Source organism: Arachis duranensis, chromosome 8, assembly GCF_000817695.3.
Source record: "Arachis duranensis cultivar V14167 chromosome 8, aradu.V14167.gnm2.J7QH, whole genome shotgun sequence".
In the NCBI taxonomy this organism is placed as follows: domain Eukaryota; kingdom Viridiplantae; phylum Streptophyta; class Magnoliopsida; order Fabales; family Fabaceae; genus Arachis; species Arachis duranensis.
This window is the reverse complement of record NC_029779.3, coordinates 2,439,873-2,458,976: the sequence shown is the minus strand read 5'-3', so window position 1 is coordinate 2,458,976 and position 19,104 is coordinate 2,439,873. Positions and strand designations below refer to the sequence as shown.

The window sequence follows — 19,104 nt, the reverse complement described above, 5'->3', positions numbered from 1 at the left end:
TACCGCTCCACCTCTGTTTTACGACTTAAGCGTAAAGCTCAGTTTGGTAGGGTGTTACATTATGGTATCAGAGCAGTTTGTTCCTATAGATCCTGAAAGACGGACTGATCATGTTTCTGTGCATTCTCTGTATATGTGTTAATGTGCATTAGGATATCTGACTGATATATATGGCATAAATATTTGTAAACATGCATTTGGAACTTAAAGCATTAGACCTGTGATATTGAAACTGATCAACTTAATATCACTTGTTTGGTGTATATAGGAACCAGATGTTGACTCGCGGACGCGGTCGCAGGTGAGATAGAGGTAGGATAGGCACCGTTACTCCTAGCACGACAGGGAATCCAATAGATTTTATGGCTGCTCTGGGAAATATGGCTGCAGCTATGCAAGCGACAACCGAGGCACTAGGTAATCAGATAAACTAGGATAATCACGGGAACAATAATGATGAGGACGGTCCTATGACACTTGCTACATTTCTGAAAGTTCACCCTCCAACCTTCAGGGGAACCTCAAATCCCACTGATGCAAATAATTGGATTCAGGCTATAGAACGGGCGTTGCAAGCTCAACAGGTTCCTGAAGAGCAATGGGTTGAATTTGGAACTTATCAGCTGCATAGTGAGGCTCAGTATTGGTGGCAGGGAACACGACGTATCCTGCAGCCTTATGGTGCTGCGATTCCTTGGGAGGTTTTCCGAACAGAGTTTTATAAGAAATACTTTCCTAATTCAGTCAAAAATGCCAAGGAACTTGAATTGATGCAATTAAAGCAGGGCCAAATGACTGTTACTGAGTATACTAACAGGTTTGAGGAGTTATGTCGCTTTTCTTGTATCTGTCAAGGTGCGCCTAAAGATTTTGCTGAGTGAAAGTGTATTAAATATGAGGGAGGTCTTCGGAGCGATATTTTGCACTTTGTTGCCCCAATGGACATCAGAGTATTTTTTGAATTGGTGAATAAGAATAGGGTGGTTGAGGAATATGTGAAAAAGGTGGCAGTAGAGAAAGGAAGTCTAAGGGTACCTTTCCAGAGGCCTTCAGGGAGGAACTTTGCTCCGAGAGGTAGAAATTTCAAGCGTGGAGGTTTTGTTCTGCAGCAGAATCAAGGTCAGGGTAATTACAAAATGTTGAATACTAATGTTAATCAAGGGAGAAGGTTTGGAATGCAGCCACAGCAGGATTTAAACTGTCATAGGTGTGAAAAGTATCATCCTAGAGTTCCGTGCAAATCAGGACTTGGGGTATGTTATTTTTGTGGACAGCCCGGGCATTTGGCCAATAATTGTCCGGAGAAGAAAAAGTATGAGATTGGTAGGGCACAACAGCTAGAGAGAGTATATATTACTTCTGCAGCAGGTACTGAGGGATCTGAGACACTTATTAGAGGTAACTATGAAATGGTTATTAAAATCTTAAATGCTTTATTTGATTCAGGAGCATCTCATTCCTTTATTGCATTTGAAAAGGCTAATGAATTAAGATTGAGGATGGTGGTTTTAGGTTATGATTTGAAAGTGCATAATGCTACTCATGAGGCTATGGTGACTAGGTTAGGATGTCCACAAGTTCCATTTCGAATACAGCAACGTAAATTTGTGCATGATTTAATTTATTTGCCGATGATTGGTCTTGATCTCATTTTGGGATTGGATTGGTTATCTAAGAATCATGATTTGCTTGACTGTTCTGAAAAGTCAGTATAATTTATGCCGGAAGGGTCGGAAGTGCCAGTTGTGGTGAATAGTTATTATTTGAACTCTATGATAGTAAACTGTTCTGGAACTGAATGTCAGGGTATTATGTTATTAACTGCGGGAGTATCAGGTGATGATAAGAGTTTAGAGCAGATTCCGGTTGTATGTGAATTTCCAGATGATATTAATGAATTCTCACCTAACCGGGAGGTTGAATTCGTAATTGAGTTGGTGCCTGGAGCTGGTCCAATTCCGATTACTCCGTACAGGATGTCACCTTTAGAAATGGTTGAACTGAAGGCTCAGCTGGAAGATCTGTTGAGTAAGTACTTTATTCGACCAAGTGTTTCTCCGTGGGGAGCGCTAGTGTTATTGATAAAGAAAAAGGACGGAAGTATGCACTTGTGTGTTGATTATCGGCAATTGAATAAGATTACTGTGAAGAATAAATATCCGCTACCTAGAATCGATGACCTAATGGATTAGTTATAGGGTGCTGTGTGTTTTCTAAGATTGATTTGCGATTCGGGTATCATCAGATAAGTGTTAGAGATGAAGATATTCTGAAAACTGCTTTCAAGATATGTTATGGTCATTATGAGTATACGGTGATGTCTTTTGGATTGACTAATGCTCCAGTAGTATTCATCAATTATATGAACAGGATTTTCCGGCCGTACCTGGACAAGTTTGTCATTATCTTCATTGATGATATTCTTGTTTACTCTAAAGTCTGATGAGGAGCATGCTGATCATTTGTGAACTGTGCTGCAAATTTTGAGAAACAGGAAGTTATACGCTAAGTTATCTAAATGCGAGTTCTGGAAGAGTGAGGTGAAATTTCTTGGTCACGTAGTGAGCAAGCAAGGAATAGCTGTGGATCCTGCTAAGGTGGAAGCAGTGATGAAATGGGAGTGACCAACTTTAGTGACAGAGATTAGGAGTTTCCTAGGTTTGGTGGGGTATTATCTAAGATTCATTAAGGGATTTTCACAGCTCACCTTACCTTTAAATAAGCTGACTAGGAAGGATACGCCTTTTGTCTGGACTTCAGAGTGTGAAGAGAGTTTTCAAATATTGAAGCAAAGGTTGACTACTGCACCCGTGTTGGTATTGCCTAAGCTAAGTGAACCGTTTGAAGTGTACTGTAATGCATCATTAAAGGGTTTGGGGTGCGTTCTGATGCAGCACCAGAATGTTGTAGCATACGCCTCATGGCAATTAAGGCTGCATGAGATGAACTATCTGACTCACGATTTAGAACTTGCTACTATTGTGTTTGCTCTGAAAATCTGGAGGCATTATCTCTATGGTGTCAAGTTCCACGTCTTCTCAGACCATAAGAGTTTGAAGTATCTCTTTGAGCAGAAAAAATTAAATATGCGTTAGAGGAGGTGGATGGAGCTTCTAAAGGATTATGACTTTGAATTGAATTACCATCCAGGAAAAGCGAACGTTGTAGCGGATGCCCTGAGTCGAAAGTCTTTGTATGCAGCTTGGATGATGCTACGAGAAGAAAAGTTATTAAAGGAATTTCAAGGTTTAAACCTGGGAATTAGAGAAGAATATAGAATTCTGTGTTTGAGTCAGTTGCAGATTTCAAGTGATTTTAAATCAGAACTACTGAAGGCTCATCAAGATGGTGAAGCGTTACATAAGGTATTACTAGTAATTGAACAGGGAAAATAGTGGAGAGTGTCAGAAGGTCAGGATGGTTTGTGGAGGTTCAAGAACTGGATTGTTGTGCCAAATGTCAGAGACCTACGATAAAGTATTTTGAAGGAAGCTCATAAGAGTGGGTTTTCAATCCATCCAAGAAGCACTAAAATATATCAAGATCTGAAAGCGATGTTCTGGTGGTCAGGAATGAAGATTGATGTAGCATTGCATGTATTTAAATGTTTAACGTGTTATAAGGTTAAGGTTGAGCATCAGAGACCATTAGGAACCCTTCAGCCTTTAGAGATTTCGTAATGAAAATGGGAGAGTATTGCAATGGATTTTGTGACAGGTTTGCCTATGACTTGGACTGGTTGTGACGCTATTTGGGTAGTTGTGGATCGACTGACAAAATTAGCTCACTTCCTCCCCATTCGAATAAGTTGCACAATAGAGGAATTGACCCAAATGTACATCAAAGAGATTGTCAGGTTGCACGGCGTGCCTTCTACCATTATATTTGATAGAGATCCTCGTTTCACATCAAGGTTCTGAGGAGCCTTTCAGCGTGCATTTGGGACTCAGTTGAGTTTGAGTATCGCGTATCACCCTCAGACAGATGGTCAATCAGAGATAACTATTCAAACATTGGAAGATATATTAAGGGCTTGTGTCTTGGACCAGCCGGCGAGCTAGGACCGGTATATGCCATTAGTAGAGTTTGCTTATAATAATAGCTACCATGCAAGCATCGGAATGGCTCCATATGAAGCTCTGTATGGCAGAAAATGTCAATCTTCACTATGTTGGTATGAAACTGGAGAAAGAAGTATATTAGGGCCTGAGATGATAACTGAAACTATTGAGCAGATAAAGAAGATTAGTAGCTGAATGCTTATAGCCCAAAGCCGTCAGAAGAGCTATGCTGATCAAAGGTGAAAGCCTTTGGAGTTTGAAGAAGGGGAGCATGTCTTTCTGAAGGTTACACCAACTACCGGAGTGGGAAGAGCTATTAAGACTAAGAAACTGAATCCCCGTTATATTGGACCGTTTGAGATCCTGAAAAGAATAGGGCCGGTGGCTTATAGAATTGCCTTACCGACGTATCTTTCGAACTTGCACGACGTGTTACATGTGTCATAGCTTCGGAAGTATACTCCTGACGCAAGTCATGTTCTAAAACTGGAACCATTCCAAGTGAGAGAAGATCTAACACTTCCAGTAATTCTGGTGAGAATTGATGACACCAGCATTAAACGATTACGTGGGAAGGAAGTAATTCGGTAAAAGTAGCTTGGAGTCGAGCTGGTATTAAGGAACATACTTGGGAACTCGAATCAGATATGCGGAAAGACTATCCACATCTCTTTTCAGGTAACTGAATTCGAATTTTGAGGACAAAATTCTTTGTTAGGTGGGTGGGATGTAAACCCCATTAAATTAGTAAATAATTAGTCGATAAATTAGTTTTTAATAAAGAATATTAGAAATGCAAATATTATATTAAATTAGGATAGAGCTCATCGAAACAAGAATTTTGACACTAATTTCGAAAAAATCGGTCCAAAATTGGACCGAACGGACCGAACCGGTTGAACCGGGCCCAAACCAGCCTAAAAGGACATTAAATGAAACTCAAACATTTCCCCTTTCTTCCCTTATACACATTCCAGCGAGCAGAGGGAAGGGAAGAACGGGAAAACGTTTTCAACCCTTACGGTAAATTCAATTTGCCGTAACTCCTCCGATCGCCACACCGTTTGCAGCCACGCGACCACCGTGTCGAGCTCTACATTTCTACTGGAACAATTTTATAGGTAACTCGCTTTATTTTTCTCAGCCACTTCTTCCCCCAGTTTTGGAAAATTAAGTGGAGATATTGAATTTCTTTTCTTTTTGACTTTTTATGATCCAATTAGCTTGAGAAAAACGTTCACTCTTGCTTATGTAAAGCTTGGGTAAGGTGAGGATACCATAATTCTATTTTAATTTCATTGAATTTGAGCTTTGAGTATTAAATTGGGTATATATGTGTTATAAATGTGTATTAGGTTGTGAATAAATAATTGGAGCTTGAAATTGTGAATATTGGAACATGGAGGAAACTGATCCTAGAGTTTATTGAGCTTTTGAGGGGTTGTCTTAGTTTTAATTAAATTGCTTTGGTCGCTACGTGAAAATCGGCCAAGGTATGTTTTAGATTTTTTGCATTTAATATATAATGTTCTGTGAAAACTTAGGCTAGATGACCATAGGATAGGTTGGAACGAATGTGTATATAATTATTGCTTAGCATCTTGTAAATTAGTTGGTTTGGTTTGGTGTATGTGTGAATTGAATAGCTTGTTGATTATAGATTTGAGAATGTAAGTTTATAGTTGATGATGCTTGATGAATTAGTGGTGATTTGGTGAATTTGTGGATGATTTGAAATATGATTATTGTGGTCATTGTCATGGTAATGAGGAAGGATATGCAGTGTTGAATTGGTAGGTTTGAAAGTGTTTAAAATGAAACTTCTGAATTGAAAATGAGGTTTGGAAGAGAATTGCAAAAATTTTTGTTTTGGGCTGAAATTCGGTGGGCTATAACTTGGCTTCTGAAACCCTAGATTGACTCTAACTTGTTTTAAATAAAAATTGGATTCGTGAAGTTTATGCCATTCGAAGAACGGAAGGAAAATGATATAAAACGATTGAGTTATGCCCATCAGAAGTTTGGATGGGGAATATGTAATTTTGCAGCTAAACTTACCATGGATTTGCAGCTTTCTGGTTGATCTGCCAATTTCTTTTTAAGAAACATACGTCAACGCGTACGCATGACCCACGCGTACGCGTGGGCCAGAATTTTGGTTGCACGAATGCGAGGAACCCTACGCGTATGCGTGACATGAGATACTCACTTACGCGTATGCATGACAAGAGGACGCGAGCGCAAGCTACATTTTTACACTCCCACGCGCACGTTGAGCCACGCGTACGCATGGCCCTTATTTCAATAAACATGGTTTTCAATAATATTAACCGTATTTCAAACTTCTAAACCTTTATTTTCATTCCTTTAGTCATTAATAATAGTATTAAACCTGATAATTAGATGAAGTTAGGAAGTGGAGATAACTTGGAGGTGAAGTAAAGTTGAAAAGTGATTAATTGATTATGAAATGTTACCGATGATCATGTATGATACTTGGCTTGATAATTAAATGATTGATCATGTGTAATACTTGGCTTAAATGATTAAATGATCTGAGATATGATATTCACTGGGTAAATTACCGTAACTTGCCACCACGAGTACCAGGTTGAAAACTCGATACTCTGTTAACCCTATGACGTAAGGGTGACCGGGCACTTATAAATTCCCGAAAATGTTAACCCCTATTGAGCAATATTGATTATTTGAGAAAAAGCTTTGCATAGACTCTTGGGGATGCACATGTCTAAGGTTTTCGAACTTGTCGGGTTGGCTGGATAACCGACAGATGAGCCTCATCAGTCATAAGACAAGCATGCATCATATGCATACTACTTGAACTACTTGTTTGTGCATTAACTGGGTGTGCCTAAGTGTACTTGCCATGTTAAATATATATTGTTACTTGCAGTATTTGTAACCTTCTTGTGCTTGCCTTTATCTGTTTATTTATCTGTGATATGCTGACGGAGATGGAGGTATGGAGGAATGGCAGTATGGGACTTAGATTTAAGATTAAGTTAAGTTAGGCTTAGATACTCTTAGAAAACCACCATTTACGGCTTCTGTTTAATCATTTAAGCTCTCTGATCTGAGTGTCAGCGTTCTAGGATTGCCGCTGGCATTCCCAAGACCTTATATATTATATGTGTGTGGCACCTTTACCATACTGAGAACCTCTGGTTCTTACCCCATACTATGTTGTTGTTTTTTAGATGCAGGTCGAGAGGCATTTCGTTAGGCGTCTGGACTCCTGAAGCGAAGTGGTTACTGGGTTATTTTGTTGTACAGTGATGTATATATATGTACTTAGCTTTCTCTCCGCATAACTTATTCTTTTGATCCTCTTAGAGGTTTATGGAGAGATAGGATTTTGTTTATGTACATTTGGGTTTTGGATATGTATATATATGTGTGTATATTCTCCAGCCAGTGTTGACTTCGCGGGCTGAGTTAGGAGGTTGTTACTTTGTATCTTTGACCCTCTTTTCCTGTTTTTGGTTACTTTATATTTAACAGCTATAGCTTTCTTAGTATGCAGGATAACTCGTTACTTGAGCATTACGCTTTTATTTCGCGATTTTTATTTCCTCTATTTTTTAAGACTCGTAGTATATTATAATTCTTCTAATATAATATGTACACATTTTAATTTAGAGGTCGTAATAGCACTCCATCTCTGTTTTATGACTTAAGTGTAAAGCTCAGTGTGGTAGGGTGTTACACTCAGCGTATTTTCCAAGAGGAAAGAGTCCATCTGAACAGGGATTTTCATCGTCCAATAATATTTTACCACATGACAAATTATTATAAAAATAAATAATTATATACATTTATAATTAATAAATAATTATATTTTTATTTAGTTTAATTTATATTAATTTTTTAATAAAATTATTTAAATAATAATTAATTAAATAATTACGCAGCATCAACCGTTGAAAGAAGACTTAATTAAACACATATGGCAATTTCACAATACTTGTCGTTAACTATAGAGTTCTACTATGCTTTTTGTCTTATATTGCGTATTTCACAAATTAGTTTGATCTCGAATTACATATTGTGCACTATTGTTATATATGAAGTTATTAATTTTTTAAAATATTAATATTTTTATTAGTGAATTTTTGAATTTATACATTTTAATAATATTATTACAAAAAATAGTAACTATATTAATTTTAATTAATTAATTAATTAAGTGGGGTCACAATAGGGACTAAAGTTAGTTCTTCCTAATGGAGAAGAAAGAGATGCTTTGAGTTCCTATTTACTGTTTATGACGCAAAAACTTATGTGGAGTTACTTTTTATGAAAAGTGACCCATAAATGAGTTCCCTACTAGAAATGGTCTTAGATTAATGGGAAGGTATGATGAGACGTTCTAAAATGACAATACTTATTTCCACTGCATATCTAACCAGAGGCGAGAGGATCATTTCACTCGTGAAGGAAACTCTAATAAAGGGTCTTGTGTGTTGGTGAAAGGGTGTTTCTCCATTGAAAGCTTCTTTCGGTGGTTCAATGGAGTTAGAGAGATTTTCTTATTATGCTGTAAGAAAAGAATTCATTCCTAGCGTATACGACAAATGAGAAGATTGCAGGAAGCAAGTTGAAGATTTCAGTGGCAACGAATACAAAGGTTTTAACGTCCTCACTGAGGCAAAGCAGTAGATGTGCGGTGAATTGTTAATGGGAGGCGGTAGTCGTTCAAGGCACAGGAGGATTGGGGTTTCTCAATCACCAAAGCCCTTGCGGTTGCTAGCGAGGGTTACTTTTCACCCACTTAGTGTCAACCAAAGAGGTAGTAGTACATGGAAGAAATGGAGTTACTTTTCGCTCACTCAATGTCAACGCAAAGAGGTGTACTGTACATGGAATTCTGCTCTTCCAATAAGTACACCTTCATACCAGAAAGTCTTCCAATAAATTAATAAAATATATTAAATAGTTATTCTCTACATCCAAGTTCATCCAAGTGATTTAGATCATGCGCTTTCTTTTCCGGTTTCTTCTCCCCTCACGCTACTTCTTCTTCTTCTTCTTGCTTCAAATTCACGCATGCGTTCTTCTTCTTCTCCTCCTCCTTTTTTTATTATTTTTTACTTTAGTTACTGTCATCAACAACACCATCACCTCTTCCTCCTCCTCTTTCTTCTTCATTTCTCATTGGAATTTCTTCTCCTCCTTCCTTTTTATCCCTCTCCTCCATCATCATCATCATCATCATGATCATCATTGTTATCGTTATCGTTATCGTCATTGTCGTCTTCTTCTTATACACATCGTTGTTATCGTTATCGTAGTTATCGTTATTGTTATTGTTAAATTTTTGCCATGTTGATTATGTTGTCTGATCTAAAATTGATTTTGGATGTGTTTCTGTTCATGATTCAATCTTGTTTGTGTGCTTATTTTCGAACTAATTTTATGTGTCGCAATCATTATGTAATTTCGGTTCATTTCTGAATAAATTGTGTCACAATTGTTATATAGTTTTGGTTCATTTCTGAGTTAATTATATCGCAGTCCATTATGTAATTTCGGTTAATTTCTGAGTTAATTCTGTCGCAATCATTTTATAATTTTGGTTCATTTCTGAGTGAATTATGGTGTATTTTTACTCGTTCTCCTACACAATTCAAAACTCTTTCTGCTCATCTTTTATTGCTTCTCTTCTTTTTTTTATCATCTTTTTCTTCTTTATCTTCACCTTCTTGTTTTATTTTCTCAGAATTCTTTTTGATTTACTCTTTTGATAGGAATAAAACCAAGAAAAAGAAGAGAAAATATCAAACAAAAAAGAAGAAAAAAGATATTAATGACGTTGTCTGATTTAAAATTGACTTTGGATGTATTTTTTTTATGATTCAGTCTTGTTTGTGTGCTTGTTTTCGAACTGAGTTTATGTGTTGCAATTATTATGGTAAATTTCGGTTCATTTCTGAGTTAATTGTGTCGCAATTGTTATATAATTTTGGTTCATTTCTGAGTTACTTGTGTCACAGTCATTGTATAATTTATGTTCATTTCTGAGTGAATTATGGTGTATTTAGACTCATTGTTCTACATAATTTAAAACTCTTTCTCCTCTTCCACCTCATCCTCTACTGCTTCTTATTCTACTTTTTCATCTTTTTCTTCTTCATCTTCTCCTTCTTATTTTATTTTCTCAAAATTCTTCTTGATTTACTCAAATTTAATACAATTTTTTAGTTTATGTGTTAAATTTGAGTTTAGCTCTTGGACAACCTTAGAAAACTAGTAAAATTAAATAAAAAAACATAAGAAATAATGAATACAATGAATATTTTCCAAATATTCTACAAAGGCAAAGAAAAAGCATTTCATCAACTTTCACAATTCGAAAAAATAAAATCTCCCAAACAGTTCTGATATGAATTATGAATTTAATATAAGATACCAGGAATATACTCTTTTTCTCTAAAAGGCTTTTTTTTCTTCTTCTTCTGTTGTAGCTAAATTCTTTTCAGTTGAACTTGAAATTCACATGCAAAAATCTTTAAGTTCATGTTGAAATCTTTTATTATTAACATCCATTACTTCTCAAACCTGCAGATTCTTTACCATTTTTCTCTGCTTCTCTTTTTTTCTGAGTTAATTGTGTCACAATCAATTATGTAATTTCGATTCATTTTTGAGTTAATTGTGTCGCGGTCATTGTATTATGCGAAATCAAGGAACTGAATTATGCATGAACAGTGGTTGAAAGGAGTCGAGGACTCTGAATGAAGTGATGGATCCATCTTGTACTACAAATGTTTTTGAAAACCACTGTATCACTTTTCATTGAGATTATGAGACGTTATGCACCAGGCAAGGGCTGAGGTTGGATCCTGCCTGTCGAGGTAGCGGCGGCAGCGTAAGGGCGGTGGTTCGTCCTGCTTGCACTTAGATGTGAGGTCAGTAGCAATAGATCCCACTCACATCCCTTCGGATCATCAGAGCGTACAGGTGCAAAACCCTGGATAGTGATCCGAACACTATATCTTGAGGGTTCCCACACCATAACTCTGAAGGACAACATCTCTATGGAGATGTGTCGGGTTGGCAGTTGAACCGACACTATGATATCACAGCCAGTAGGGCAGACATTCATCATATGCATTTTTTACCTGTTTGTATGCTTTGCCGACTTGATATTATGTTCCCTATCTATTTAACATGTCTAATTGCTACTTGTATTAATTGTTGTATATGCCTCTACTTGTGTTTTACTTGTATTGTATATACTTGTGCTTTTATTGGGGTTGAGCAGGTTCGAACGGCGGTGACGATGGGATCGCATGGCGGATCGGTTGGTGAAGGCTGTGGGACAGCGGTGTTTGATTAGAGTAGAAATTCACTAAGATAGATTACCCTGTTATAGTACTACGGCTTAAGTTGTATTAAGGGATTACATATTATGCTGTTTTGGTTTAGTATGCTTTAAGCTTGAATTCTTGTGATGGATATGGAGTCTAGGATTGCCTTTGGCGTCCCGGGGTCTTATATCCTACATCACTAGGCATTGTTACCATACTGAGAACCTCCGGTTCTCATACCATATTTCTGTTGTGTTTTTCAGATGCAGGTCGCAACCCACCTCGGTTAGTTATCTAGTTGGTGACAGGAGCGGAGGATCTGAATATCTTTTGGAGTCCTTTTGAGTTATTATATATATATATATATCTGTTTTTTACTGTCTAATTTCATACATGGTCTGTATATGGCTAGCCAGCTCAAACTCCGCGAGTCGTGGCTAGTATTTTATGATATTATACTATTATACTATGATGTTTTGTTATTCTATACATGTTTCTTATGTTTTAAGTCAGTAGTTTCGTTAGTACGTTTTGCGCTTTTGAAATCCTGTTTTTGAGCTATGTTCTTCATCGGGCTTCTAGTTGTTATTACTTCCTTCTATATAATATATGTATAAACTTAGAACTGTCGTAACCTTTAATTAACATTTGCTTTACGACGCGAGGTAAGGCTTAGGCTAATTAGGGTGTTACAATACTTGTAGAATGGTTAGTAAATAAATTTTCGGAAAAAAAAGCATGGTATATATATAATAAAGTATATAAAACTCTTTTAACCTTAAATTTAATTAAACTTTATTTTTAACTTTTAAAATAAATTTTAATTTTTTTCAGTAATTTCAATTTGCTTATGATAGATAATTATTCAATTTATTTTTTAATTTTTTTAATGAAAAATAAATTTACTTAAAATAAAAGTAATGTGATTAAGAGTGAAGTTAAACAATAAATATATTTAGAATAAAAGTAATGTGATTAATACTGAAACTAAAAAATAAATGTATTTAGAATGAAAAAAGGTGATTAAGAGTAATTTATTTAGATAAAATTAAAAAAAGTAATTGAACAATTATCTATCGTAAAAATTGATATTATTAAAGGATAAAATAAAAATTAAAGTTTAACTAAATTAAACATTAAAGAATTTTGATATATTAGACATAAAAAAAGTATAATTTATATTTTATTATATATACATCATACTCATTCTTTTTATTTTTAAAAAAGTTTATTTACTAATTATTTTATAAATATTCTATGATGAGCAAAAATCTTAAATTATAATGTATTTTATTTTGTTAAAATTTACTTTCATTTCCTTTAATTTGATAATTTTTCTATGAGTAACGTATCATTTTTGTCTTTAATATTTTTATTCTATTTAAGTTTCTAATATTTTAAAATCGTTTTAATTTTATCACACTGTTAATTTATTAACAGATTACTAACTAAAATAATTTTAAAATGTGTAAAACTTTTTTTTTTTTTGGACCTGGTGTAAAACTTAAATAGAATAATTTGAAAGTTAGCAATGATTTATTGATTTTAGAATGTATTCTAAATACCGAGGACAAAAACTGTTTTTTATGACCCACAGTCTGTTTTTTATCACGACAGACTAAAAACTATGGGGACAAAAACCTACTTTCTATTTTTCTTATAATTCTTATGGTTTCGGGCCGCTTTTCCTTATCAGTGAGTGAGTGAGTTTCGAAAGCAATGGACTCTAATTACCCAAAAAAAAAGAAAAGCAATGGGCTCTAATTTGAGGATAAGGTGAGTAGACGTGGCATTACGTTGTAATATTTTATGGTTGACCAAATCTCGGATAAACAGGAATTAAAAGGAAGTCAATAAAAGCTTTAAATTCTATAAATACGAGTCAATATGAGATGTTAAAATTCTGGTTATGCTTGACCAAAAAAAAAAAAAACAAAATTCTGGTTATGAAATACTATTTAATGATGATAGCAAATATCTAAAAATGGCCAATAATTAATTCAATTCCGCTATATAATTAATAGCGAATCTAGGCAACAATAACCTAATAAATATTTTTAAATTATATTTTATTTTTTTAAATTATTATTAATTAATAATTATTTAAATTTTATTTTTTAAAATTATAAAACTAATAATTATTAATTATAATTATTTAAAATTGATTAATTAAAAATTATTTACTTATTTTTTAATTAATTACGTTAGAATTCTGACAAAAAAATTTTGAACTAACTCTCAGAAAAATACTTTTATATAAAGATAATTATTAAAAATGATAAAATATGATAAAATAATGTTATTAGATGTTCATCCGAATAAAATTTGGTGTAATTCTTTGATATTGAAAACTATCGTATTTTGCAATGCAAAATTATAAGAATTGTACAATTTGCAAAGTACAGTCAAATTATTTTTTTTTAATTTATAAAAACAATACACAGTCTACGTATTATCAATGCAATACATATTCTACGTATTGTATTTGTATAGAATAGCGTCATCAGAATACTATAAAATTTTATTTTTGTAACATTAATAAGTGTGTTTTGGTTGTAATCCAATTGTAATTCAATTTTAAGAGTTACAAGCATTGAAAATTGGTGCATAAGTTGTTGAAATATGTTTTTTTTCGGCTTTGACCACCAATATTAAAAAATTCACAATTTCCAATCCTCAACTCTTAAAATTTTGAAGTTTTAGAGCAATAAATCTGGTTAATCAAATCTTATAATAAAATTGGTTTCACTTCAAAACTCAATTCGTAGAAGTCGCAACAAGACAAACAAGTTACTGCCCTATTTGACCCTTTCTGCTGCAGGACAGATTTAACAATCCAACTTTAAAAATTTGCCACAAATTGTATATTTAATAAAAAGTCTCAAATTTTTTAGTTTAGTTCCTTATATTTCCAAATTTAGCCCAAACTTAGTCTCATACAATTCCGATCATTACATAATTAATTACAGCATAATAACATATGCAATACCTCCACAATACAACACTACATCCTTATTAACAAACATCAATCCTAATTCATATGGTAAATAAATATAAGAGCACACCATTAATAGATAACATAAAACTCTATTCATTCTCCAATATTAAAATAAAAAATCCATTATTGTAATGGATATTAAAAAGAAAAGACAAAATAAGAGTGTAGTTGAGCAACCCACCCCACCCGTCGCGTTTTTCATGTTAAGAAACATGCAGGTGTATCCGAAATTCCACGTGTCCCACAAACTCCAAAGTAGTACTCCAACAACACACTCTGAAATCTGAATGCCTTAATTCCAAACCCATTTTCATTTTGCAAAGTTCATCAGCTTCTATTGTCTCAATTATTCAGAAGAAGGAATGAAGGGAAACAACAAGAGGCCTATATACGCCGTGACAACATGGGTTCGGCGCCAGCCCCCAAAAATGAAGGCCTTTCTCGCCCTTCTTTCCGCCATTGCCGCCCTTGTCTTCCTCAGGATGGTAGTCAACGACCACGACAACCTCTTCGTCGCCGCCGAGGCTGTTCATGCTTTGGGAATCTCCCTCCTCATCTACAAGCTCACCAAGGATAAAACTTGTGCTGGTACCCTTTCTTATCATATTGGGTCTTCCTTATCAAATTGATTTCCTTTTTATTCTTGTTGAGTCAAATGTTGTCATTGTGATTTTAGGAAAAGCAATAATCTATCTTAGAATAGTGTGTCTTTTGAATATTTGTAGGGCTGTCACTGAAGTCGCAGGAACTGACGGCTTTGTTTCTAGCTGTTAGACTGTACTGCAGTTTTGTGATGGAATATGATATACACACAATTCTGGATCTGGCAACACTGGTAACCACCCTTTGGGTTATCTATATGATCCGCTTCAAACTCAAATCCACTTATATGGATGATAAGGATAATCTCGCTATATACTTGGTCGTAAGTATGCCTTTTCATTGTGTGTTAATACTTTTTGTCTCTAAAATTTGGCAAAAAGTTAAAAAATGCCTCTAAATTTTATTTTGTTTCAATTTTGTCTTAGAAGTTTTCAATTTGCATCAAATATACCATCGACGGCTAAATTGTCAAAAAATTTAAGACTAATCTAACAATAATGCACGAAAATTATGTTTGATTTGTTTATATTAAAGGTTGTTCTTATAAAATTGTTGTTGAATTGATCTTAAATTTTTTGAAAAATTAGCGGTAAGAGATATATTTGATGCATATTAAAAACTTTTGGACAAAATTGAAACAAAATAAAACTTCGGAGTATTTTCGAAACTTCAGGAACAAAAAGTATACTTCACTTATAATATATCTCATTTCTTACATTCGGTAACAATAATTGCTCAGAGTAGCATTAAGTACGAAACTGTCATTGTTTGAATAATGCTTGTTCTATGATTACCTGAGTGCTGTGAGTGGCGAAATGCAGGTGGCACCTTGTGCTGTAGTGTCCTTCTTTATCCATCCAACGACCCGGAATTCTATCGTTAACAGGATTCTCTGGGCCTTCTGTGTTTATCTTGAAGCCGTCTCTGTTCTACCACAGCTTCGGGTTATGCAGAATACTAAGGTCTCTTACAAAATATATTTATGCCTTTTACTTCTTCCTTTGCATGTCATTCTTTATAACTCTAATTAATTCCTCAATTTAACTTTCAGATTGTTGAACCAATCACAGCACATTATGTTTTTGCACTTGGAGTAGCAAGGTTCTTGAGTTGTGCACATTGGGTCCTCCAGGTTCGGTCAAACTAACATGTCTCTAACTTTGTATCACCTAAATCGTGGAAGGAAAAAGTGATAAAGTAATGAGTTAATCACTTTTGAATTCGTAACTTTTATCATGTGTAAGTCCTACTACCTTGAGTTAAAGGTGATTAAACTCTCACTTTCGCACTTTACCAATTTCGGATCACTTTAGAGGAACTTGTTCTATTCTGGAAATACTTAAAAGGCATATTTAATCAGAAACCCTTGGTCTAGTGACCTATATATGATTATGCATATCTTCCTCAGGTAATCGATACACGCGGACGCCTACTAGTTGTTTTGGGTTATGGATTGTGGCCTTCAATGGTGCTTATATCTGAAATTGTCCAAACTTTCATCCTAGCAGACTTTTGCTACTACTATGTCAAGAGGTGCATAATATAAACTCGCATCAATTGAACAATCTACATCTTAATTTTTATGCTCTTGTTTAAATTCCTGATCCTTTGTGTTTTCTTTCGGTGCAGCATTATTGGGGGACAACTTGTAGTTCGGCTTCCATCAGGAGTAGTTTAAAACTAAAACAAATTATCATTAAGATCCCCAAGAGAAGCTTTTTATGTGGGTCTGTAAAACATGTAACCTAAATAAACTTAATTTAGTACTTTATCAGTAATTGACTCAAATTGATGTGTGCATGCCTCGCTAGCTATAATGACAAGTCAATTTGCCTGGGAATATTATTATATATAATTAATAAAGAGAAAGCATGCATTTAAAAAGGTCGTTATCAACTTGAGCTGGATGTAAACAACAGGGACTTTTGATAAAAATAAAATGCTATGTATAAAGAACAACAGCTATCATATATTTATATATATTGTTTTATATACTTTTTATTTTAATATATATTTTATACAGATACATAGATAGCTGGCTGTTTTAATATGAATAGTTGAATTCATATGATTGTATTCTTATGTGCATTGCATCAGTTCCTGTTTCAGGGAATCTGAAAATTAATAGTTTTATAAATTGAAATGTTGTATAATTTTATTTGAGTTTTTGAAAGATAATTGATAAAATGGCATGCAAACGGAGCGAGTACAGTTGAAAGAAAAGTTAAAAGAATAATGTGACATAAACTATAGTTTGATCTTGCTACAGAATGCATGAACTGTGATCCAAATATATCACCATCGATCTACGAAAGCCTAACACTACGGAGGGCACTTGGTAATGTGTTTGGTTGTTAGGATAATAATTCAGCAATCGTAATTTTCCATGTATCCGAAAAACCGAACCCACCCTTCATCCTTTACTATTTCCCCTGCCCCAAAACACAATAATAATGCAACTTGCTCCTATAATTTGACTCTCCTTAGGTCGGCCATATTCAATTATTATTCATATATATTAACATTGGGTTTGAAAACACTGATTCCCTTGGAATAATGAGGATTACCATTGCGAGAACGGAAGAAACCAATTGCTAATTTATATATGGGGAATACTAGGGACAATGATTTTGTTGAACAATATAAATAATCACCAATCAAATTAAAACATACTATACTTCTAAATTAATTGTCTAAATTTTAATATTAAAATAACCATCCGTACACTAGTAAAATGAACATCTGATATATTTATTATTTACATTGTTTAATATTTTCATTGTCTACCTATACTTTTTCTTTATGTATTAAGCAAATTAAATAGTGAGTAGGCAATTCTATCTATCGCTTACTGAAAACTTCTATTTGAATGAATATCCTAATCTTTTTTTATAAAAAGATTTAATATTTACACTACATGTTTTGTGTATTTTTTTAAGAGAAGTAATAGAGAGACATTAGAATTTATTGTTTTTGGCTAGTATTTAAAAATATAGGATAAAATATATGTATTGTTAGATTACTAAATTAAAAGAACTAAACTAAAAGAATTGAGTTAATAGTTAAATAATGACAAAAAATAATAAATTCTGATAGTCCATAGTATTTTTCTTTTTTTTTTAAATATTTTTCTTGTTATAAATTTTATTTTTTTAACTTCTTATTAATCATTTTTAATACAAACATATATATAATCGATGTATATAACATTTTTTTAATATAATTCTTGATTTAGTCATGATAACTAAGTTAAATTCAAGATATATCTCGGACAAACGATCATTTTAATCTATAAGTTCGTAACGGATAAAACTACATTATAGTCTCCATTGTATTCATTAATCTTCACACCAGTAATTAAGATTCAAAATGTTAATTCACCAATCAACTCTATTAGGAAGACAATGAAAAATTTAAACAATATAAATAATGGGCTTAATACAAGAGAAAAAAAAAGAAAATTTCTTAAATTACTTAAGCCAAAAAATTCAAATAGTTATTTCAAAAAATTAACTATCCCAACACTAATTTACCAAAGGAATTCACCCAAACACCCTCTCCGGCGTTTGAAGTTCGCTTATCGGCCATCATCGTCCACCTCTATAGCCCCTCCTCCATTATCGTCGCGGGATCGTCATCAAACAACCATCCACATAGTTATTAAAATAATCATTTGGCTGCCTAGTGAAATGATCATCCAACATTTGTTAATTGTATATACTTAAACTGAATTGAACAAAATAACTATTCAATTAAGAATTAAAAAAAAACATCTACATATCTAGTGAATTGAACATCCAGCACATTTGTAGGGTGGAGAGAGTCGACAGCGACACATGGAGGCAAGGGAGGAGATCCGGCGACGGAGCAGCCATGCAACAACAACTTCGACTAGGCGAGGTTGTGAATCTGCTCTGTGGGCTTCGAACCCGAATGCGCAGCAGCCAGAGATGAAAGAGGAGGAGGAGGAATCGAATCGGTGGGAGGAAGGACGACGTCGATGAGGTGCGGCATAGCAGCAATAACGGCGCGACGGGGAGGACAGATGACAGGGATAACGTGCGTCTTGAACACGCGACGAGAGGCGGCAGCCTACGGTGGAGCCTGCACG

The 19,104-nt window shown here is 34.3% G+C and overlaps 2 protein-coding genes across 2 annotated transcripts; both read left to right on the top strand.

The window, feature by feature from the left end:
• Positions 1 to 61: 61 nt before the first annotated feature.
• Positions 62 to 4,256, top strand: LOC110274548 (uncharacterized). Its single transcript, XM_021129025.2, has 13 exons — positions 62 to 129; positions 269 to 301; positions 391 to 417; positions 515 to 817; positions 980 to 1,398; positions 1,447 to 1,709; positions 1,806 to 2,144; positions 2,246 to 2,394; positions 2,495 to 2,597; positions 2,703 to 3,051; positions 3,151 to 3,365; positions 3,914 to 4,066; positions 4,236 to 4,256. The coding sequence occupies exons 1-13, from the start codon at positions 62 to 64 to the stop codon at positions 4,254 to 4,256; spliced, it is 2,442 nt and encodes an 813-aa protein (XP_020984684.2).
• A 10,326-nt stretch (positions 4,257 to 14,582) lies between these two features.
• LOC107460173 (uncharacterized) lies at positions 14,583 to 16,767 on the top strand. Its single transcript, XM_016078505.3, has 6 exons — positions 14,583 to 14,978; positions 15,116 to 15,315; positions 15,815 to 15,955; positions 16,045 to 16,125; positions 16,402 to 16,526; positions 16,623 to 16,767. The coding sequence occupies exons 1-6, from the start codon at positions 14,753 to 14,755 to the stop codon at positions 16,669 to 16,671; spliced, it is 822 nt and encodes a 273-aa protein (XP_015933991.1). The 5' UTR covers positions 14,583 to 14,752; the 3' UTR covers positions 16,672 to 16,767.
• The last annotated feature ends 2,337 nt before the right edge of the window (positions 16,768 to 19,104 follow it).

Coding starts and splice junctions, on each gene's coding strand:
- LOC107460173 (XM_016078505.3), top strand. CDS start 14,753: ATGAAGGGAAACAACAAGAGGCCTATATACGCCGTGACAACATGGGTT. Junction 14,979..15,115: donor CAAGGATAAAACTTGTGCTG/GTACCCTTTCTT, acceptor GAATATTTGTAG/GGCTGTCACTGAAGTCGCAG. Junction 16,126..16,401: donor GTGCACATTGGGTCCTCCAG/GTTCGGTCAAAC, acceptor TATCTTCCTCAG/GTAATCGATACACGCGGACG.
- LOC110274548 (XM_021129025.2), top strand. CDS start 62: ATGGTATCAGAGCAGTTTGTTCCTATAGATCCTGAAAGACGGACTGAT. Junction 2,598..2,702: donor TAGCTGTGGATCCTGCTAAG/GTGGAAGCAGTG, acceptor GGATTTTCACAG/CTCACCTTACCTTTAAATAA. Junction 3,366..3,913: donor ATGGTGAAGCGTTACATAAG/GTATTACTAGTA, acceptor TTTCACATCAAG/GTTCTGAGGAGCCTTTCAGC.